The 24,398-nt window shown below is 41.6% G+C and overlaps 1 protein-coding gene across 1 annotated transcript in view; it reads right to left on the bottom strand.

Annotated features, from left to right (window-relative positions):
- KCNH1 (potassium voltage-gated channel subfamily H member 1) overlaps positions 1 to 24,398 on the bottom strand; it is a 573,175-nt gene that overhangs the window by 445,503 nt on the left and 103,274 nt on the right. The window contains exon 6 of the mRNA XM_030196093.1: positions 6,453 to 6,845. Coding sequence (XP_030051953.1) covers positions 6,453 to 6,845 — 393 coding nt within the window. The remainder of the gene's footprint in view (positions 1 to 6,452; positions 6,846 to 24,398) is intronic.

The following is a 24,398-nucleotide window of genomic DNA, read 5'->3' as shown; positions in this document are numbered from 1 at the left end:
CACGATCAAAGGCTAACAACTGTATCTAGTTATGAATTAATCAAGGCATTCTCTAACAAGCCCTGCTCTGTGTTGACCTTTACTGTATTCATTTACATTTGCGCACAGCATAAGATTGGAACACTAGTCACAAAGATAAATGACTCTAGGGGCTTATCCTATTACTAAACAGCTCTTACAAGGTATGGAAATATGATTACAGCAAGAACAGAGAAAAAGGATTTTCTTGTTCCCTCTACAAAACCAGGAGTGCAGTGCTAACATCCAGTATTGCTTACACTGTCCAGGTATGATTGTGGCGACCATCAGTTCAAAAGAAGCTGTTATATACGCATGAGCCCAAGCAAAATATAGTTTTCCCACCATCACTTAGCCCAATGCAATGCTCAGGCCTGACACTGGCTTGGCTCAGGGAAACCTTCCACTGCTACCTCCCTCCTAGACTGGGCCCAGACAGAGAATCTGATGCTAAATCCCTCCCTTCGCCCTTTAAAGGCCTGGTCCAACCTGGTAAAAGACACTGCTGCTGCCTACCATTGCTGATAGGTAAAATCCACTGCAATCCACTGAAGTGAAAAGCAGAAAAACATAGAAAGAGAGAGAGGTGAAAAGGTATGAGAAGGAGGAAAAAGCAAAGGAAGAAATGATCTATTAAAAAAGACAAAAGCAAAATAAGCAATAAAGAAAAACAATAAAATTGAAGAAATTGGGTCATTCCACTTGTTCAGGTGGTATTGTATACCACCATGTGGAAGGCCTTCGATTCAATCCCCATGTCTGTCCTTATGCTACCCTAGTATCAGCTGTGAAGATAATGTTCACAGCCACCACCGTGGGAAGGAATTAGGATAACAGCTTAAGGGAGACACATTGTGAGTGATTTTATATGCCAAGTAGGAGGAAGTATGTACCAGGAAAAAGAGCTTCCTACATATGTGCCTGTATTTGATAAATCATGCAGAAGGGGGTTGCACATTTTATTAAACAGGCACAAAAAGAGAGGGAAACCAAAGTACAAAATAAAAGCCAATAACAAAAAAAAAAAGCTCTTGGTGCTTTTTTTGTTATTGCTTTTTATGAAATAGTCACATCGCCGTCTCCAAAGTATGTGTATACTTGCCGGAACCACATGCCTACAAATGAGTATGTACACATTTATGCATTTACATTTCAGAACTGATGCTTTCAGTAAGGATTACAAACAGACAGTGTAGCATACAACATATCCACAGCTTCCGCCACTTCTGACAATACCCTTCAAACAGCACTGAAACATTCCTTCATCCCCAAACAGCTCAACATCTCACAAACCACAGAAGAGAGCCTGATGATATACAGGCATTGTACAAAAATGAGCTGACCAGGATATAGCTTTCACTTACACCTGTGACCAAGTACACAAGTATTGCCATACTGGGAAAAGACCAAAGGCCCATCAAGCCCAGCATCCTGACCCCGACAGCGGCCAATCCAGGTCAAGGGCACCTGACAAGCTTCCCAAACGTACAAACATTCCATACATGTTATTCCCAAAATTGTGGATTTTTCCCAAGTCCATTTAGTAGCGGTCTATGGACTTGTCCTTTAGGAAACTGTCAAAACCCTTTTTAAACTCTGCCAAGCTAACCGCCTTCACCACTCAGGTGGCCTGAAGAAAACCACGCCTTTATCTGGGAGTTGATATCGTTGTAAACAACTTACCTACACAATTCTCTGCCTGTCAGAACTGCTGCTCTGGCCTGTGCTTCACTCTACTTCTTGCTTGCTGATGTACTCTACATTTCATAATAGGGGCAGTGGAACACAATTTTGGGTTGTGGGGGCCAGACTAACCTTCAACTCTACCCTCTTAAGCTTCCTTGTAGCTGGTGTCATGTAGACCAAAAGTTTGGTTAAGCCAAGGTCTCAATGGAAGTAAGAAATACTATTTCCCTCATGCAGAGAGGCCTTGAAAAACTACAGGCTATAGGACTGGCACACACAAGGCCTGAAGCAGGTCCTACTGCCTGTAGAATCAAGCAACAAAGACAGTTTATGGAACATGGGTGTAGGTCAGGTCCCATCCCTTTAAACAATGAACATGACTCACACCAGACGAAGACCGGCTCCACAATTTTGACAAACATGCATTCTGATAGCCAGTTCAGGGAATGACCAAAAATGGAGCATGTTGAAGACACAGGGTTGGAGGAGCCTGAATCTGAACTCCATTCTCAATCTCCTTTATTGGTTTCTTTTGTTTTTCAATCAGACAAAAACAATATTATGAGAGTTTTCTTTTTTACAAGGAATGTGCAGGTTAGGGCCAGACGATATAGGTGTTTCCTGAATTTTGTAGGCAAACTCAGAATAGATGCCATCGATTTCTGAAGATGAATTCTGACATTTCTGACCTTGGGGAATGTTTTTTTTTCCTTTGCTCTCCTGCTAAATATTTGATACAATTGAATAATAAGAGACATATTTTATAGACCCTAAACACTTAGGTACTAATTCTATAAACTGGAACCTCCATTTTGGTGCCCTGATGACAGTTCTATAATGGCGTAAAAAGAAGAAAAGAATGGGGGAGAACAGGCTCTTTCCAATCAATAGGGGAGACGTGTAATTAAATAAAACGTAATGTTTATTATAACAAGTTGACTCAACACAGCTGTGTTTCGGTGCCGTAGCGCCTTCTTCAGGAGTCTACAAAATCAAATATAAAACATAAATAAATAAATATAGCTATAAACTATAAACAACATTAATAATAAAAGGATATAACCTCAAAAACATATCCTTGAGTCAACTTGTTATAATAAACATTACGTTTTATTTAATTACACGTCTCCCCTATTGATTGGAAAGAGCCTGTTCTCCCCCATTCTTTTCTTCTTTTTACACTATATTTGTTTCGTGGGGATTAAGTGCACCTCCACACTTTGTGTGGTCCCTTCTGTTCCTAGTTCTATAATGGTGTCATGGCACCCAGATATCATTATAGAATACTAGTGTCCATTGTCATGTCAAAAAGAAGGTATGCCCACTTACGCCAAGTCAATGGCAGTCATAAGTGGGCGCACCAAGATGTGCCAATCAATATCAGCAACTTACAGTATTCTATAAACTAAATGCATTGATGGTTAACAAGCTTTGCTATAAGAAAAAAAACAGAAGAACAATCCTCTACAGGTCTCAAATTAGAATAGCAAAAAACAGAGAAGGTGACACAAAACACAAATCAACACTATATGGGCTGAAAGATTCTTTTCTGTGGATTAAACTAGACTTCACACCAAATGTGTTTCAGCCAGGCCTGTTTATATTTGGGGGGGGGGGGGGGGGGTTGTACTTACCATGCAAATTCATGTTTGACCAGAAAGTGCTTCATGGAAACTGAAGTACAGTAAAAGAAAGGAGACTTATCCTTGAAACAGCTTGCTATAAAACATGAATTCATGCTGGTGTTTATCTTCAGTCTAACTTATAACTGATGACTTCAATCAAATTGGTTTAAAACAGGTAAGTCAAGAAAGTCTGAAATGTTTTGATGAGAACAAATAAGTTTTGAGACTAAACTATTGGGCGTGAAATAGTTAATGCTGGACTGATGATGAATTTCGGTGAAGAATGCCCATGATGAAGCAATACATTTTGTTGGGCTGATGGTCCGATACTAAATTAGTTTAAAAACTTAATGTGGGGATAGTATTGTTGTGATATGTTGGTAATTAACTATCCCAGTGTGAGTGAGTGGTATAGCAGCAGATTTCCCTAAGAACACTCTCTCACTGGGGTTGAAGTTAAACCACCTTAAAGCAGGACCGGGCTCAGGCAGGGAGGTGGTTAAATGCCCTGGGGCATTTTTTTTTTTAATTCTGATTTTTGCAGCCCATGAAATTCTCTGTCATTTTGTTTGTCCGTTTTCTCCCCATACCCTTCCCCTCTTTTGTCTTAATCAGTGTTAATTACTTCCTACCCCTTGTCCCCCCTCCCTTTAATTATAAAAATTGTAACCTAGTTTTCTAATGTGCCATTCCACTATTTTCTTTTTTTATTTTTTGAATATTCCTTTTTTTCCCCTGTTTTACCCACTGTAAACCAGTTAGATTTTGTGATTTGTGGTATATTAAATAAAGGTATGTTCTAGTGATCTTTTTTCTTCTTTTTATTATTTTTTAAAATCCTTATATTTTATGGTTATTTGCTATCATGGTGGCCACCCATACTCACATTTTTTTTACCTAGATCTTCAAACATATGGCTGCATTGTTCATAGTTCTACAGAACTTTATATTGCCAGGTTAGTTCCCTGTTTTTGCTTTATATCACTTCACGTTCCATTGCTTATTCACTTCATTGTGTGTCAAGAGTATTTCACATAATTCTACATTATTAGCATTTGACCAATTTATGTTATTAAGACACTTGTGTAATAACGGTCATACACTTTTATGAGGGGGTCTTTACAAAAGCTTAGTTTGAGTTATCTGCAGCAGGGCCCATAGGAATAAAATGGGCCCTGCTGCAGATAACTCGAGCTAAGCTTTAGTAAAAGAACCCCTGAGTTTCTTATATCCACTGGTATTTTTAGTGTATCACACACTGTCTTCTTACCATTCTTTTTTTTAGGTCTATATTTTACTGTTTTTATCTGTGTTTGATCATTTTTGTTACAGATATACATTTTTCTTGTTGTAGACTCCTGAAGCAGGCAATGAAGTACCAAAACACGGTGCCATGTCGAGTCTTATGCATTGCAGCAATAAAGTTTGATTGTTTATCCTATCACCTGTCAAGCCTTCTTTCTTTTCCCGCTTCCTGGTTTGTTGCTGTTACCATGTGGGACTTGTCTGTGTTCGGTTACCTCTTGCTTTTTCTACTTCTTTACATGCCAGTCCAGGTCTATATTGAAGCAGGATATTCCCCACTGTATATATTCTACTTGTAATATCATCTCAAGCAAGCACTGCCAAAGAATAAGTGGTCTATCTCATTCTATTGAGAGTTTGATAAATTTGTATATAACACAAGAACATAAGAATAGCCCAGTATCCTGTTTCCAACGGTGGCCAATCCAGGTCACAAATACCTGGCAGGAACCCAAATAATAGCAACATAGTAACATAGTAACATAGTAGATGACGGCAGAAAAAGACCTGCACGGTCCATCCAGTCTGCCCAACAAGATAACTCATTTTTGCTGCTTTTTGTGTATACCCTACTTTGATTTGTACCTGTGCTCTTCAGGGCACAGACCGTATAAGTCTGCCCAGCGCTATCCCCGCCTCCCAACCACCAGCCCCTCCTCCCAACCACCATAACATGTTACCAATCCCATGGCAAGCAGTGGCTTCCCCCATGTCTACCTCATTAGCAGACTATGGAACTTTCCTCCAGGAACTTGTCCAAACCTTTTTTTACACCCAGATATAGTAACTACTGTAACCACATCCTCTAGCAACGCGTTCCAGTGCTTAACTATTTGTTGAGTGTAAAAATGTTACCTCTTATTCATTTTAAAAGTATTCATTGAGGGTCCCCTAGTCTTTGTACTTTTTGAAGGAGTAAAAAATCGATTCACGTTTACCCATTCTACACCACTCAGGATTTTGTAGACCTCAATCATATTCCCCCTCAGGCATTTCTTTTCCAAGCTGGCATACAATAGATTTCCTTCAAAACTAGTCAGATGTTTATCCACAAAGGGCCAATTCCATAACCTAGGTGCTCAAATTTATGCATATTTCACATGTAACATACATAACATAGTAGATGACGGCAGAAAAAGACCTGCATGGTCCATCCAGTCTGCCCAACAAATATTTAGAATATTAGCATATATGCAAATATATACCAGTATGCTACATAAAGGGCTATTCTGCAAATATCTGCTAACTCGCATAGCACATATTTGGAAGGAAGACTTATACAGGGGAGAAGCACGGGTGAAACACAGACGGGGCTCCTACTTAACACATTTAACTTACAGAATACTGGACGTTATGGGCATTCCTGATGCAGTTAGGCGCTTGCACTTACACCAGCTCTATAGCTGGCATAACTGCAAGTGCCTAACTGTTAGGCATATGTATACATGGTAATGCCAGTATTCTAAAATGGAATCTAGATGCCTATGTTCCTTTATAGAATAAGGTCCTACCGCGCACTCTCAAAGTGCCTAAATGGAGGTCTCCTTTAGAGAATTGCCCTCAAAATGCAAAATCTTAAGACAGATTAAATACATTTCATATACTTCCCAATGTGAATGCACTTTCTAATGTTTTCAGTTTGGTATGATAGTCATTAAGACAAGTTTGCAGAATAGGATGGAAAATCTCTTATGAAACTGGATCCCCTTATTACAGACAACCTACGAAGCACCCATAAGTTAAAAGAAAGGTCACCACTTTCCTCTAAATATTTAAAGAAAAAATAACAGCAGGAATTCAGGGCCAGATAATACCAACCTCATCCACGTTCTCAAATGCATTGATGACATCATATGGCAGGCAGGAAAGCAGGTCTATCACAAACCAGGTCTTCAAGTAGTTCATGCGAATAAGCTTTGGGTCCGAAATCACCTCCCCAGCTGGTCCAACAAAAGTGGTATGAAAATTTAGCACAATGTCCACCAAGAAAATGACATCTACAATGCTATCCACCACCAACCATGCAACATTGTTCTGTTTGGTTTTGAAAGAGACATTGTACGGAACCAATATGGCAGTGTAGAAAGTCAAAATTAGGATGACCCAGTCCCACGTGGTCTTGAAAACGCAATAATGTAAAATGATATGTGGTGGAGTCTTTGGTGCCTCTTGCTTGTACTGTGGAAGAATTTCTGAGCCCAGCTGTAATACCTGTTGAAGATACAGACAAAGAACAAGTTGTTTTTTCCTATTTTGTCTACCAATAAATAGAAAATGTTGTTCAAGTCAACAGATCTAGTATTTTGTATTCATTCATAGCACCTTTTTCCCATGCCATGTAGGTGATACACTATTTTGGAAAGAAAAAGTGAAAGGAACTATTTTTTGTCAGAATTTATAATTGAATTAGACCATACTTCTTGTTCCCTGTCTCATGTCTATCATCACACTTTATAGATTCTTTTTTTGCTACGTGCAGTTTCTAGAAGATCAAACTGTATTCTGTTTTTTTCACAACAACTCCCTGTGAAAAACATAGAACCATAATCTTGATTTTTACAACAAACAGCACAGTTGCTTACATATAATGGGTTCTCCATAAAGGTGGGATAAATTAGACACAAGAGTTAGTGATGAAGGTTAGGTAATATATTCGATATACTGCCTTTCTGTGGTACAATCAAAGTGGTTTATGTATTATATTCAAGTACTTTTTCTGTCCCTAGTGGGCTCACAATCTAAGTTTGTATACCTTGGGGCAATGGAGGGTTAAATATGCTCTGTGCGGCAAACCCCAAAATGCTGAAACCCAACCCACTCAGGGTCGCCGAGACACAAAGCCAGGCCCGGAGCAAACAATGTTAAGGGGCCAGCTGCCCCCCCCCCCCCCCCCCCACACACACACACACACACCAGTCCTCTTCTTGCCTAGAGTCATTGAATGACAAGCAGAAGCAATCAAGAAAGACTGTTCTGCCGGACACAGGTCTTTCTTCCTGCCACATCCTGACTCCTGTGAAGTAACTTCCTGTTTTCTCTTAAGCGGGACATAATGGGAAGAAGGACCTGTGGCCAGCAGAGCATCTCTCTCGATTGGTGATGCCTGCCATTCAATTACTTCAGGCAAGTAGAGAATAGGAGGAGGGGTTGGAAGGAAGGGAAAGACACTTGCTGCTGGCACCAGGCCCCCTTGGAGGCTGGGCCTGGGGGAATCTTGCCCCCCTCTCAGCGGCCCCACACCCACTTGCATCACATCAGCAAGGGAAACTAATGGACAGGGCACAGATTTAGCACCCCAGTTTCCCTTGTGCCACGTGAGGCTTTACCACCCGCACATAGCTGGCTATGCCCTGATCCGGGTATATAGGAACTGTTAACCTTTTTTGTATGTGAAGCCTTGGGAAGGACATAGAAAGCACAATGGATGTTGGATAAAAGGGACAGAGTATTAAGCCCTGGGGAACACCACAGGAGAGATTGTAAAGGGAAGAAGTGGAAGAGGGGATTGTCACAGTAAACAGCAGTCATACAGGAATGAAGATAACCAGACAAAAACCCATCCCTCCCACCCAAATCTTAGAAAGTCAGGCAGGCAAAGAGGATTTGATGATTGGCCAGGTAGAGGGCAAAGGATAAATCAGTAAGGCCACTCGGCCACTATCACTGATAAGAGTGAACCTCGATTGATAGAGCAGTAAAAATTGGTTTGATATCTATTTGTATTTAGCTCACACCTTTTTCAGTAATAGCTCAAGGTAAGTAACATGCAGATACATTAGGTATTTCTCTGTCTCCAGAGGGCTCACAATCTAATTTTGTACCTGAGGCAATGGAGGTTTAATCTATTTGTCCAAAAGGAGCAGGTTATACTGGCTTTGGCACATTCAGGCCAAGCATAAGTTAGATATGTGGAGGGGCGTTTTCGATATGATGTCTAAATCCAATTTTGGACGTTTTTCACAAAATGTCCAAAAATCCTATAGCGAACATGGCCATTTTCAAACCAGAAAGTGTCCAACGTTTTGTTTCAAAAATGGCCATTTGTTAGACGCTTTTGTGCTCAATGCATCTATCTTTTGGGAACATTAAAAAAATGTCCAAGAGAAAAATGCACACAAACAGGCCAGTGAAATATATGGGGGACCAGCATTCTTAGTAGACTGGCCACACAGACATCCCAGCAGAGCAGTGGGGCACCCTAGGGAGCACTGAAGTGCACTTCACATAAAAGGTCCTAGGTACACATCTCACTGTTGACCTCTTATATTGTATGGTGAGCCCTCCAAAACCCACCAAAAACCTACTGTACCCAACTGTATACCATTACAAAAGCCCTTATGCCTGAAGGTGTCACCTATATATGGGTACAGTAGGTTTTTGGTGGGTTTTGGAGGGTTCACATTTTCTAACACAAATGTAACAGAGTGAGCTATGGGCCTGGGTTCCCTTCTCTACAGTGCACTGCACCTGGAACCACTAGGCTACTCCATGGACCTGCCTGCTGTTCTAATAGGACTGGCCATAACATCTGAAGTTGTCATAGAAGCTAGTATGTACTGTTTTTTTCACAGCTTTGGGGATTGAGAGTCAGTGCACACTGGGGAAGTAAGGGTGTTTATGCCTTAATCCCTTGTGGTCATTTAGAGCACCTTTTGGTCACTTAGTCGAGATTGAAACAGGTCTAGCCAAAAACATCTTAATTCTGGCCCTAGATATTTTCATTTTGTTCCATTATTGAAGAAAAATGTCTACCTTTTGGGGACACCCCCCCCCCCCCATGCCCTGCCCATGTCCCATCCAAAACACGCCCCCTTATAATATGGACAAACAGTGGAGCAAAATGTTTAAAAACAGGGTGTCAAAATTGCAATTTGGACGATTTTGAGAGAAAAAAAATTTTTGGAATGTTTTTTTGTTTTGAAAATGAGCCCCATACGCACTGATATGGGTACCTATATATCTAGAGCAGAGGTTCTCAACCCAGTCCTTGACACCTAGCCAGTCAGGTTTCCAGGATATCCACAGTGGATATACATGAGATAAATCTGCATGCAATATGTCTGTTCTAGGCAAATCTATCTCATGCATATTCACTGTGGATATCCTGAAAACCTGACTGGCTATTGTTAGTAGTATGTAATTTATCCTTAAAATGGAGCATGGCACCAGAAGAGTGGAGGGTGGCCAATGTAACGCCAATTTTTTAAAAAGGTTCCAGAGGAGATCCGGGAAATTATAGACCGGTGAGTCTGACGTCAATGCCGGGCAAAATGGTAGAGAACAAAATTACAGAGCATATTCAACAGCATGGATTAATGAGACATTACTACTACTACTACTACTACTACTACTATTTAGCATTTCTCTAGCGCTACAAGGCATACACAGTGCTGCACAAACATAGAAGAAAGACAGTCCCTGCTCAAAGAGCTTACAATCTAATAGACAAAAAATAAATAAAGTAGGCAAATCAAATCAATTAATGTCACCTCTCGTTTAGACTACTGCAATCTGCTTCTTGCTGGCCTCCCACTTAGTCACCTCTCCTCTCTCTAATCGGTTCAAAACTCTGCTGCCCGTCTCGTCTTCCGCCAGGGTCGCTTTACTCATACTACCCCTCTCCTCAAGTCGCTTCACTGGCTCCCTATCCGTTTTCGCATCCTGTTCAAACTTCTTCTACTAACCTATAAATGTACTCACTCTGCTGCTCCCCAGTATCTCTCCACACTCGTCCTTCCCTACACCCCTTCCCATGCACTCCGCTCCATGGATAAATCCTTCTTATCTGTTCCCTTCTCCACCACTGCCAACTCCAGACTTCGCGCCTTCTGTCTCGCTGCACCCTACGCCTGGAATAAACTTCCTGAGCCCCTACGTCTTGCCCCATCCTTGGCCACCTTTAAATCTAGACTGAAAGCCCACCTCTTTAACATTGCTTTTGACTCGTAACCACTTGTAACCACCTGCCTCCACCTACCCTCCTCCTTCCTGTACACAATAATTGATTTGATTTGCTTACTTTATGTTTTGTCTATTAGATTGTAAGCTCTTTGAGCAGGGACTGTCTTTCTTCTATGTTTGTGCAGCGCTGCGTATGCCTTGTAGCACTATAGAAATGCTAAATAGTAGTAGTAGTAGTAGTAGTAGTGTGTCCTGAGGATTGGGTTGAAAACCCCTGGTCTAGAGTATATACCTACTTAAGATTGCCCCAGAACATCCCATCTTTACCCATTTTTACAAATGTATAAAACTACAGATTTACCAGAATACATATAAAGTTTTAGAGGTATACTTGCACTGAAAATGAAACTAAACCAGCACTTAGATGTCCTGCATAGCGTCAAACATCTAAGTTCTATTTGAATGTTAAAACCCAGATGTCTACCAATCTGCATGAATCCACTGGAATATGAATGTATATGAAATAGGGCTGTTCATACAACGCGATTAATCGCGTCAAGATTTTTTTACTCACACCTGCTCTGTGGTATCTCATCCCACCCACCCACTACCCTCTGAACTTGCCTTTTACACACAGCAGCATTAAGCACACGCTGCTCCTCTCTGTATCCAGAGCCCTCCCTCTCTAGCATCCTACCTTCTCTGATGAAATTTCCTGTTTCTTGCTGCAGGAGTCGGACGCTAGAGAGAAGAGAGGAGATGATGCCCCAGTGGCGTAGCAAGGGGGGGCAGGAGGGGCGGTCCGCCCCGGGTGTCAGCTCGGGGGGGGGGGTGCTCCCTGCCAGCTCCCCCCCCCCTGGGTACAGCATGATGACACCCCGCCCCAACCCAGTGCCTACCCTCCTCAGCTCCCTCCGGCTCCAACCAGCTCCCGCACCCTACCTTTAAAGAAATTTCGGAAGCCGTGGAGAGGCGAGGCACAGCGCCTCGCGCCTGCATGTAAAAAAAGCATGGATCATCATCGGGCCTTCCCTCACGCTGTCTGTCCCACCCTCCGCTGACACAACTTCCTATTTCCGCAAGGGTGGGACAGATAGCGTGAGGGAAGGCGCGATGACGATCCACGCTTTTTTTACATGCAGGCGCGAGGCTCGCCTCTCCACGGCTTCTGAAATTTCTTTAAAGGTAGGGTGCGGGAGCTGGTTGGAGGGAGCTGAGGAGCGTAGGCACTGGGTCGGGGGGGAGTGTTGATACGCCGAGGGGGGTGTCATCGTGCTGCACCCGGGGGGGGGGGTGCAATGGTGAACCGCCCTGGGTGGCAGCCCTCCTTGCTACGCCACTGTGGTGCCCACAGGGTGGGAGGAGAGATCGCAGGAGATGGTGCCCATGGAGGGGAGGGGAGGAGAGACAGAAGGAGAGAGGAGATAGTGCCCATGGGTGAAGGGGAAGGGAAGGGATAGAAACAAGACATACAAGGAGGAACAGCGCTGCATACGCCTTGTAATGCTATAGAAATGATAAGTAGTAGTAGTAGTAGTAGGAAGAAAAATGGCAGAAAATTGAATGTGAAAGATATTATAGGGGAAGAAGTGAAGAAGAGAGGAGGAGAGAAAAGAGATAGTGAGGAGAGAGGAGGCCCTGAAAATAGAGTTCAGAGCACAGACAGAGGAACGGAACCAGAGACAGGGAATAAGATGATTAGAAAAATAAAATCACTGGATAACAAAGGTAAGAAAAATGATTTTATTTTCAGTTTAGTAACTGAAGTATAATAAGTCAGTTTTGAGAATTGACATCTGCAGTGTATAATTTGCACTATACAGGTGAAAATGTGAGGGGCACACAATGCGATTAATCGTGCGGTTAAAAATTTTGGTCACAGTTAATCACGCTCTTAATTTTCCATATGAAACTTTGTATGCCATTTATAGACTCTGAGGGATAGCCCCTTTATTACTAGGACAACTCTTGACAAAATTGAGTAATAGCAAAGATAGCTTGGTGTCTTGCCAAGCCACTGATAGTAATGTCTGACTTGTAACTAGTATTCATTTGTGAATGCTGAGAGTTCCCACATTAAATCCTGTGGAACCACGACAATTAAGTATTTAGTAGAGTATATAAATGAACTTGTGGGTTGTGGTCAATTTGAGATTGCTGTTGATTAGAATGCAGGAGGAAATCCTCTACTCTATGTTGATTCTCTCTCTCTCTCTCTCTCTCTCTCTCTCTCCCTATCTCTCTCTGTCTTCCCTCTCCCATCCCTCTTCCCCAGGTCTGACCCCAGCACTCTCCCACTTTACTGACCCCAGAACTATTCCCCTTCCCCTTTCCATGATCTCAGCACTCTCCTTTCCTCTGCCCACTTTAAATCACTCATATCTCTCTGACTTGCACCCTGGAATGTCTTCTTCCTCCCACCTTTATTCTACCTTCAGCAGGGACGGTGTTAGACAGATGCTAGGGAAGGGGCCCCAAAGCTTGCTTGCAGAATGTCCCTATCCTTCAGTGACATGCCCTGTTTGCCCACTACTAAGGCCAGCCCTGGCCTTCAGTTTAATCCACTCCTAGAATCACAGACAGCTACAGGCTGAGTTGTATCTCCTCCACACCCATCATCTTCGGTTTCTTCCCATATTCTGTCTGGAAAAGGAGGGGGAGGAGGCTGTTTTGGGCACAACAAAGCAGAAAACAAGTGTTTTTCTCCTTTCTCCAGTCCCTCCCATTGTTTCTTGTCTGAAGGGGAAGTTATGGAGCAATAAACAGCAAGGCCCCTGCCTGCAGCTTTTCAACAGATTTATCAGTCTCCATGTTTCAGACAGAGTACCAGACATTTCCCAAACAGGTGCATGTCTCAAATGTATAAGGAGATGTAGACAAGGCCAGACTAAAAATTAGGAAGTTTTTTAAAGAATCACAGTACTAGCCCTGAAGGAAAAGATGGACAACCAAGTTCGGGTCTCAAGCAGAATGCGTCCTGTAAAACATTCTCAGAAAAACAAGGAGCAGTGGTAACTAATGTATCTTCCAGATGTCTATTCCTGGCAGAGGAGAAACTCCTCATATAAGGTTTATCTTATGTACCAGCTAACCAGTTTGATGGTTTCCTCTCCTAGAGAGAGTTAGAAGGATTCATGATAGTATTACAGAATAAGGTTGATTTTCACAAGAAGATTGCCCTACCCGGACTCCATTTTTAAAGTTTTTTTTTCACATATAAACCTTTGTAAATGTAAACCTCAGATCCATCATCCTTAAATCTCACTACTTAAGTAGTCTGGTTTGTACCAGAGAAAATGAAGGGTGAAAATGATTTGCCCAACTTCTCTGGTTCTGAGCCCAGTGCTCCAGGGCTGCAAGTTACCCAGTTCCAGGAGGGAAACTTTTGGCCTACAACTGTTTTTGAGCTTACTTTCCGATTCAGTGTGTTATTTGTAATCCCTGATTCTACCCATTGAAATTAGTGCTGCAGGTCGCACAATGTAGCACTTATTTCAATGAGACAGTCTTGTAAGAAATCCAGGGCTGGACTAAACTCTCCCGCTTAGAAAGAGTAACTTGGTAGCTCTGCATTTCTAACCATTAAATCACTCCATCAGAACCATGACCTTGCCTAGTCCCCATGCTCACTCACAAACTTCTATGCTCTGCATATATCGCTGCTACTTCTGGATGGTGAATTGTGGAGGGGTTAGATTTAGGGGGAGGAGAAAGAAGGGAAAGTAAATGTAACAGAGCAGTGGTATACCCATTCAAAGTGCATGTGTCGCATACGCACCCCCTGCCAGTCCTTCCCTTCTCCATCCCACCACATCTCTCCCTTCCCAGCCCCTCAAAGCTCTTGAAATTCCCTTCCTCCCCATACCTTAAAATCACTTCCAGTCTTCATCTGGGCAGTGCCAGCAACATTCATAGGCTGCCTGTGGCCTGCATTGGGGCTTTCTCTCTGAACTGTCCCGCCCCTTCTGATGCAACTTCCTGTTTTCTGAAAGGCAGGACAGTTCAGAGAGAAAGCCCTGGTGCAAGCCGCAGGCAATCTACGAGTGCTGCTGCCACTGCCCAGGCAAACACTGGAGGTAATATTAAGGTCCGGGGAGGAGGTAATTGCAAGAGCTTTGTAGGGCAGGGAAGGGAGAGATGTGGTGGGAGGGAGAAAGGAGGGAAATGCAGCATGAGATGCACCCCCTGTTGAAAACTCCTGGCTACGCCACTGTAACCGAGAGGGGGAAGGGGTCCATGGTAGCAGGGCCCACAAATGTATATTTGCCTATGGCCCAGTATAATGTTAACCAGCCTTGAATGTAAAAGGCTAATGCATGCTGGAGCTCAGAGCAGGGGAGGCCCAAAATACATCAACAAATGCCCATTTTTGCCTCTGCTCTGAGACTAGCCAATATGGGGTCAATATGCAGAGGGACTTTATCTAGGTAGCTGCAGCTTCTTCCCAGATAAGTCTTGCTGACCAGATCCATACCCAGATTTTGAGCACTATTATCCAGATAATACCATTGAATTTCTAGCCAGACCACCTCAGCACTATCCAGGTAACGCCAGGGCTGTGTGGGGGTGGAGCTAAGGCAGAGCTGAGATTTACCCGATTAATGGTGATAATATTCAGTCCACTAACCAGTTAACTCTCCAGATAAAGTTAGAACCCCAAACAGCTATCCTAAATTTATCCAGGTTGTTATCCGAGTATCAGTTAGAGTTTAACCAGTACCCAGATAAATGACAGTGGGGGTGCTAAGCCCAGTGGAAATAACCCCTCCCTGGACACATACAAGGAATTTTCTCAATATTGGGGGTGCTCAAGCACTCACAGCACCCACAGAGTCGGCTCCTATGTAAGTGGATATAGCCTGGTGCTGACTATCCAGGTATAAAATGCCTGCTGTGGTCAGTGGTCAAAAGAAATCAGTGACTGCTACAGTCTGAATATTGACTCATATTTATTTACCAGCCAGTTTAAACATATTTCCCTCAGCCTCCTTTCCAGTCTCATAATGAGTGAATCAACTCATTTGTTACATATGTACTTCGATTTTTGCTTGTATGGGAACAGCTCCACAACTCTCATTTTTCACTGCAGTGTGGAACTGGCATTGAGCACCTATTTTTGGCCTATTTGAAATAATAAAATGTCATACTTTGCGAAAATTGTGTGCCATTGGTCATTGAAAGCACCAGCTCATTCAATTATGTAAGCATTTCTTTTGAAGACAGAGCATGAAATGAGCATCTATTATAAAGGCCCTCTTGCTTAGATGATTTAAACTGATCTAGTTGATTATATGAGACATTTTTTTCTAAAACCATTACACAGCTTAGGTATGTGAAACCCTGCTCTCTTTCCAACTGAAATATTATGCTTACAATTCCACTTTGTTAATGTAAATGAAGCAATAAACATTTTCAGCCCTGAGCTCTGAGTGCCAATAGAAGAAAGGAAACTCTGGCTGAGTATCACTAGAGGCAGGTCTTGTCAGACAAATCTTATTAATTTCTTTGACTGGATGACCAGAGAGTTGAATTGAGGGAGAGCGGTAGATGTGGTATATTTAGATTTTAGCAAAGCCTTCAACGTGGTTCCACGTAGACGACTAATAATTTATTTCCACTGTTTTGTTGTTGTTTTTCGTTTTTAGTGTTGTTCTGTTTTTAGTTGTATATTTGCTTGTTAAAATTAATTGGTTGTTTTTTATTATTGTAATACTTGATACACATACGTAATTTTTATACGGTGTCAGACCCCTGAAGCAGACAGTTGTTTCCGTCAAAACATAGCCCCGTGTCGGGTCATACACTGGAATGGTGCTGAATAAAGTTGCTTTTCTCAACCTCTGAAGATTTTTTGGTCCACCCCTACTTCCTGGTTTTCTGTTTGGACTACACATAGCGTTTTTTACCTTTACCCTTGGGTTTAGGTTGATGTACTAACAATAGTCCCAACATTTTCAAGGGAAATCTTGCCCCATCAATCTACTACATTACTTTGAAGGGGTGAATAAACATATGGATAAAGGTGAGCCGGTTGATATTGTATATCTGGATTTTCAAAAGGCATTTGACAAAGTACCTTATGAAAGACTCCTGAGGAAATTAGAAAGCCACGGGATAGGAGGTAATGAGGCATATTTTCAAAGCACTTTGGGAGGCTAAGTTCCATAGGTTTCTATGGAACTTTGGGAGGCTAAGTGCTTTGAAAATGAGCCTCAATGTCCTATTGTGGATTAAAAACTGGTTAAAAAGATAGAGAACAGACAGTAGGTTGAAATGGTCAGTATTTTTCATGGAGAAGGGTAGATAGTGGGGTTCCCCAGGGGTCAGTGCTGGGATCGCAGCTTTTTAACATATTTATAAATGATCCAGAGATGGGAATAACTAGTGAGGTAATTAAATTTGCTGAGGACACAAAGTTATTCCAAGTTGTTAAATTGTAAAAAGATTGTGGAAAAATTGCAAAAGGACCTTACGAAACCGGGAAACTGGGCATCCAAATGGTAGATAACATTTAGTATGAGCAAGTGCAAAATGATGCATGTGAGAAAGAGGAACCCAAGATATACTGTAGCTATGTGATGCAGGGTTCCACATTAGGGGTTATAGCTCAGGAAAAGAATCTAGGTGTCATCACTGATAATACGTTGAAACCCTCTGCTCAGTGTGCAGCGGTGTCTAAGAAAGCAAATAGAATGTTAGGAGTTATTAGAAAAGGAATGGAAAACAAAAATGGAGAATGTTTTAATGCCTTTGTATCGCTCCACGGTGCGACTACACCTTGAATACTGTGTACAATTCTGGTTACCACATCTCAAAAAAGATATAGCGGAATTAGAAAAAGTACAAAGAAGGGCGATGAAAATAATAAAATGGAAAGGATGACTTCCCTATGAAGAAAGGCTAAAACAGCTAAGGCTCTTCAGCTTGGAGAAGAGGGGAAATATGATAGAGGTCTATAAAATAATGAGTGGAGTGGAATGGGTAGAGGTGAATTGCTTGCTTACTCTTTCCAAAAATACTAAGACTAGGGGGCACGCAATGAAGTTACTAAGTACTAAATGCAAAACAAACCAGAGAAAATATTTCTTTACTCTGGAATTTGTTGCCAGAGAATGTGGTAAAAGCAGTTAGCTTAGTAGGGTTTTAAAAAGGTTTAGTTAATTTCCTAAAAGTCCATAAGATGTAGTTGGGAAAATCCATTGCTTATTTCTAGGATAAGCTGCATAAAATTTGCTTTACTGTTCTGGTACCTTGCAAGGTACTTGTGACCTGGATTGGTCACTGTTGTTAACAGGATACTGAGCTTGATGGATCTTCAGTCTGTTCCAGTATGGCAACACTTATGTTCTTATGAAAAAGTCTTGAATGCTATTTTTCATGTGGTCTCTCAGGTGTTTTATTATAGCTTTTTATTGGTCATATAAAAGGTTCAGCAATGGCACAGAGCCACTTCTGAAAGGAAGGAAAGACGACTCTGGAAAAATAAAACCCATCACTTAGAGTGACATCTTTATTCTTTAATAATAAAACAAAAACAAGATTATACAGGGAGCGCAGAGGTAGCTGATATCCAAGACAGGCTAGTTGTGAAAGTGCTACAGTATTTAGCTGGTGTCAATCTGACGTAGATGAAGACAGCTGGTGTCAGGTGCTAGCGGGAGAAGAGAGAACCATCTCAGTGATGTCATCAGAGAGCCTATTAACAGCTGCAAAAAGACTGTGGCTGCAGAAGAATTTTGGGAGAGCAGAAGTGGCTGGTGTCCGTGATAGCCCAGTGGTGAAAATGCTACTTACACAGCGCTAAACTAGCTTAGAGGGATAGAGTTGGAGTCAGGAGTCAGCAGGAACCGACAGGGCCATCCCACTGACCATCAGATGGAGCCTAGTAACATCATGAAAGGGGCACAGCCAAAGGGGCATATCCCTTGAGAGACTCTTGGAGAGCCACAAGGAAGCAGGAAGGAGCTTGGACTTTTGGACTTTATTCTAAAACTTTTAATACTCATAGCATTTTGTTCCTTGGGCAAACATAAGAGTAAAACAAAGGTACACCCAAGAGTGACCTGGCAATTGACTCGACCCATGGATGCCTTTGTTATTCTTGGGGATAAGCAGGGGCGTAGCCAGACAACAGATTTTGGGTGGGCCTAGGCAAGAATTGGGTGGGCACCAAGTGTTCTCCCCCCCCCCCCCCCCAAAAAAAAAATAAATCTCAGCTGGTGGGAAAACGCTTCTTTCCACCTTGGCAGCAGGAATGCACTGAAAACTGAGCATGCGCAGGTGCTGGTGTTGTGGAGAGTAGCATTTTCATTACCATCAGGAGGAAATCTTCAGCTGGTGGAGCTTGGGTTTCCCACCAGTTACCACTGAACATGTGCTACTGTTGGATGGGCCTGAGCCATAAATGGGTGGGCCCTGGCCCACCCAAGCCCACCTGTGGCTACGTCACTGGGGATAAGTATGAAGAGCTAGTTAACAATTCTCCTCTTTCTGGGAAAGGATTATTATAACTTCCAATGTTATCTGTTCTACATTTGCTCTATACAAGAAATAGTGGGGTCGATATTCAAAGAGATTTAAACAGCTGGGCATATGGTTGAGTCGCTTGTGCAGGTCTGTCCAGGAATATTCAGTGGAACTTAACTGGATAATGCTGCCTGTGCCAAAACAGGCTAGTTTATGGGTGGTCTGAAGGCGGAGTTAGGACAGATTGGAAACTTAGCTGGTTAGTGGTGATTTTCATTCCGCTAACCGTCTAAGTAACTGTCTAAGGACTAGGTAGAACACAATGAAGCTACTAAGTAGTAAATTTAAAACAACCTGGAGAAAATATTTCTCCACTCAATGTGTAATTAAACTCTAGAATTCATTGCCAGAGAATGTGATAAAAGCAGTTAGATTTGAAGGGTTTAAAAAAGGTTTAGATCATTTCCTAAAAGAAAAGTCCATAAGCCACTTGGGGAAAATCCACTGCTTATTTCTAGGATAAGCAGCATAAAATCTGTTCTACTCTTTTGGGATCTTGCCAAGTACTTGTGACCTGGATTGGCCACTGTTAGAAACAGGATAGTGAGCTTAGTGGGCCTTTCGTCTGTCCCAGTATGGCAATGCTTACGTTCTTATATATTTTCTAAGATTAGGAACTTCGATCCTTTGAATATTGATGTTAATATTATACGGTTACAAATATAATTCCAGAATATATTGCAAATAGCTTTCAGAATATTGGCCAGCATAATAGAGGGAAACTATGCACATTATTTACATACTACAACAATATAGGATGTCCACTATACTTCATAGACCTCCTTATACTCCAGAGAGATAAAACACCGTAGAAGGATTGGCCAATGAATCTCAGCGATAACACACTGTGTTTAGTCTCCTTACACACAGTGACTTACATATTCCAATCCTCACTGGTTCTTAGCCACCAGCACCTTCCCAGGTTAATTTAATTTTGCACAATCTTAATAAACATGAAAAACTTTTTCAATGTTTAGGGGTTCTCTTCCCAGGATACAATCTCAAAGATAAGTATATTAAGAATATGTTAACATGGTGTGATGAAACAATGAAAATGATTTTAAAATGTCACTACTAGGAGTGGTCCCAAAGAAAGACCTAGGTGACTTCACATGATAGACTTACACTAAAAAAAAGGTACATTAATTAATTTTTAAATCCTGTATTATGCTCTGTGCTATATCTGAAATACAGAAGGGATAACATTCCAAACAGAATACATTGCATAAGACCATTAGTAACAACTATTCTGTGCATAGTCTATAGGGTAGATATTCAAAGCCCACTGAGCATATAAAAATACCACTTTATTTATCCACTTAAACTACTCACCTCTCCAAACCTGAGCTCAAGGCACATAACTTTTGGGTACAGCCCAGAGGGCTTAACATCTAAGGGAGAGATTTATTAATGTACATTGGGCCTAATCTATGCTCCAAAATATATTATGCTCATAATTTAGGAGCATAAATTTAGCAGCATAACCTTTACCGAATAAGGCCCATTATGCCAATTTTTACATCTAATTAGTAAATATGCCTCACTGACATTAACAAGAGCTGCATTATCACATGTTCATAAATCTAGCCCTCAGTTTGTGTCAGTGGAAGGCAAAATGACTTGCTCAAGCTCAGAAACATCAACAGAGAAGCAAGATTTGAACCCTGGCTTCCTAGTTGCCAGCCTCCTATTCTAACCACTAGGCTTTGGTGGCTAGTTTAGAGACATCATCACATGTACATAGCAGCGTATGAATGTGTAGATTGGCATACATGTGTAAATGCCACTTTAGAGAGGGGCTATTTACACGTTGTGCACACTACATTTAAGGGGGAAGTTAATATGAGCTACTGCTAAAAGGCATGTTATTTTACTGTTAACCCCAGTTATTAGTAACTAGATCTCATTGCATAAAGTGGGACCTGTGCTAAAATAGCATGAGGAAGTAGTGAAATAACAAGTATTAATGGTAGTCCAGGTTGATTGTGTATGAGGTATGGGGTAGAAGCAATGAGGGGCAGTGGCTTAGAAGGGCCTAAAACATCAATGTGGACTCCCCACATCTTACAAGGGGAATCCACGCTGACCTTTTATAAAATCTAGATCTCGGCATTCCTGTCTGGGGGCAGGTGTAAATAAATGCCTTCCTGAAGGCGGCCTGGACAGCTAAATTCCCCTCTCCACATACCTCCAATCAGCTTTGTGGCTGAGAATTTGTTTATTTGGTAAAGTCATTTGGGAGATGAGATTGGTGTATAGAAATTTAGGAAATGCAGTAATCGGCTAAATTCAAAATACCTATCCTAAGAATGTGTCTAACCAGTCCCTTTTTTGCCTAGCTAAACTTATGTTGTTTATGGTTTTACTTACACAAATGATGCCGGTTAGAAGAGTCAGATTTCTCATTGGTTATATATATTTACCTAACTAAAACCCAGTTTTAGCCAGTTAAACTTTTATTATGAGGTCATGTTTGTTGTTTTCATAGGGACCGATATTCAAAGCAATTTAACCAGCCAGAAATGGCTCCTGGCTAGTTAAATCACTTGTTCTGGGTAATCCGCTGATATTCAGCGGCACTTATCTGGTTATTGATGCCAAATATATCACCACAGACCACTAATATCCTACATACTACTACATACTACTACATATCCTTGAGTACTTCGGAATCGGAGGAAACGTTCTCAATTGGTTCAAGGGATTCCTAACCACACGATCATACCAAGTGACATCTAACTCGACTACCTCAGCCACATGGATACCTGAATGCGGAGTCCCACAGGGATACCCCCTCTCGCCGACACTATTCAACTTAATGATGATAACCTTGGCCAAACTATTATCAAACCAAAACCTCAACCCATACATATATGCAGACGACGTAACAATCTACATCCCATTCAAACAAGATCTAAAGGAAATTTCTAATGACATCAATCAAAGTCTCCATATCATGCTTTCATGGGCGGATGCATTTTGGCTGAAACCTAATGCAGAAAAACCCCAATGCCTAATACTCACCTCTCAACATAACAAGAACAAATTCACCGCCATTAACACACCAAATCTGAACCTTCCAATTTCGGACACCCTAAAAATTCTTGGAGTTACCATCGATCGACACCTAACACTCGAGAGCCACGCGAAAAACACAACCAAAAAGATGTTCCACTCCATGTGGAAATTAAAAAGAGTAAGACCTTTCTTCCCAAGGACTGTTTTCCGTAACCTAGTACAATCAATGGTGCTCAGTCATCTAGACTACTGCAGCTAGACTCATATTCGGTAAAACAAAATATGAAAGTGCTAAACCCCTACGAGAAAAACTACACTGGCTCCCACTTTAAAAATGCATCACATTCAAAATTTGCTCCCTAGTTCACAAAATCATTCACGGAGATGCACCAACATACATGTCAGACCTGATAGACTTACCACCCAGGAATGCCAAAAGATCATCCCGCACATTCCTTAATCTGCACTTCCCTAACTGCAAAGGTCTGAAATACAAACTAACGCATGCGTGAAACTTTACCTACTTGAGCACACAGATATGGAACGCATTGCCGCGCAACTTACAAACGATTTATGAATTAACGAACTTCCGCAAACTACTGAAGACCCATCTCTTTAACAAGGTATACCACAAAGATCAACCAATGTAAATATACACAACTTCTCCACATATATTCAGAACTGTCTCACAATATCTGCTTGCTATACTACTATCTTGTTTTTTCATTATCATGTTGCCCAAGATCCTTCTGTAACACTAAATGTCTATTTTCTAATATATTTCCACTATTCATGATTATTGTAAGCCATTGAGCCTGCAAAGAGGTGGGAAAATGTGGGATTCAAATGCAATAAATAAATAAATAAAGTGAAAGCTGGCTATTTTATGGACGGTCCAAGGGTAGAGCTGGAACTTATACAGGTTAAGTGCTGATATTTATCAATTTGGGGCCCTTTTAGCTGTGGTGGGCTAACACGTGGGTAACACATGCCAAATCGACACTACCACCACGGTAGCACAGGTGCCCGGCATTAATTTTGAAGTTGGTGCACGCTGTTTCCCACAGTAGCAAATAATTTTCTATTTTCTATCGCCCCTTTCCACCAATTAAATAGGTGGCGTTAAGGGGTCAGGCAGTAAATAGCTGTGCGCTACTTTTCATATTAACGCAAGGCCATTTACTGCACCAATTTCACACGTCCAAACTAGTGCAGCCCACTTTTTACCACAGCTTAGTAAAAGCAACCTTAACCACTTAAGTTAAGCATCCATATCGGTCCACATAAAACAAAGTCCTATCTTTATGTGGTGTTGCTTGGCCGGTTAACTGCTAAATGTCACTCTTCACCTCATAAAAGATAGTTGACCAAACCCGTATATTCAATGCCAATGCCCAGACATGGCCCAGCACTGAATATCTGGGAATAACTCCAGTGGCAGCTAAAAAACACTCTTTGCCGCAGGCTGAATATCTACCCCATAATTTTTAATCTAATGCAGAGGTTTCCAACCTCGGCCTTTGCCGGGTCAGATTTATAGGATTTCCACAATGAACATGAATGAGATCTATCTGCATACAATGGAGGCAGTGCATGCAATTGGATCTCATGCATATTCATCATCCATATAAGAAATATTATTTGAACAGCAGGACCGATTGTGATTCTGACTTGTGGTATACGGAATCCTTTGCCCATGTGGCAAATGGTACATAGGTCAAACAGTAAAAAGAATCAAACATCGATTAGCACAACACCTTAGTAATATAAGATTATCCAAAACAGAAACACCCTTAGTAGAACATTGGCTAAACATGAGGCATACAATTTCTCAGCTTCGGTTTGTAGTATTGAAAAGATTTGATAAAGTAGCAGATTGATGAACACAGAACAAAGAATGATATATGAATGGAATACAGTAATACCATCTGGTCTCAACAAGGAAGTGGAGTGGGCGGGGTTCTGAAATTGTCCACTGATTGGCTACCCCCTGATATATTAAATATATTAAATATAGTGGACGAGTGGCCTAGTGGTTAGGGTGGTGGACTTTGGTCCTGAGGAACTGAGTTCAATTCTCACTTCAGGCACAGGCAGCTCCTTGTAACTCTGGGCAAGTCACTTAACCCTCTATTGCCTCAGGTACAAATAAGTACCTGTATACAATATGTAAGCCGCATTGAACCTGCCATGAGTGGGAAAGCGCGGGGTACAAATGTAACAAAAACAAAATAATGAAATTAATTGAGTGCATGTACTGGCATTTTTACAGCCGCGGCACCATTTTTCCAGGACCCCTGTGAGGTCGATCCAGTGTAT

The sequence above is a fragment of the Microcaecilia unicolor genome, chromosome 3 (assembly GCF_901765095.1).
Source record: "Microcaecilia unicolor chromosome 3, aMicUni1.1, whole genome shotgun sequence".
Taxonomy (NCBI): domain Eukaryota; kingdom Metazoa; phylum Chordata; class Amphibia; order Gymnophiona; family Siphonopidae; genus Microcaecilia; species Microcaecilia unicolor.
Note: the sequence above shows the minus strand (reverse complement) of the source record. Positions and strands in the feature narration are given on the sequence as shown.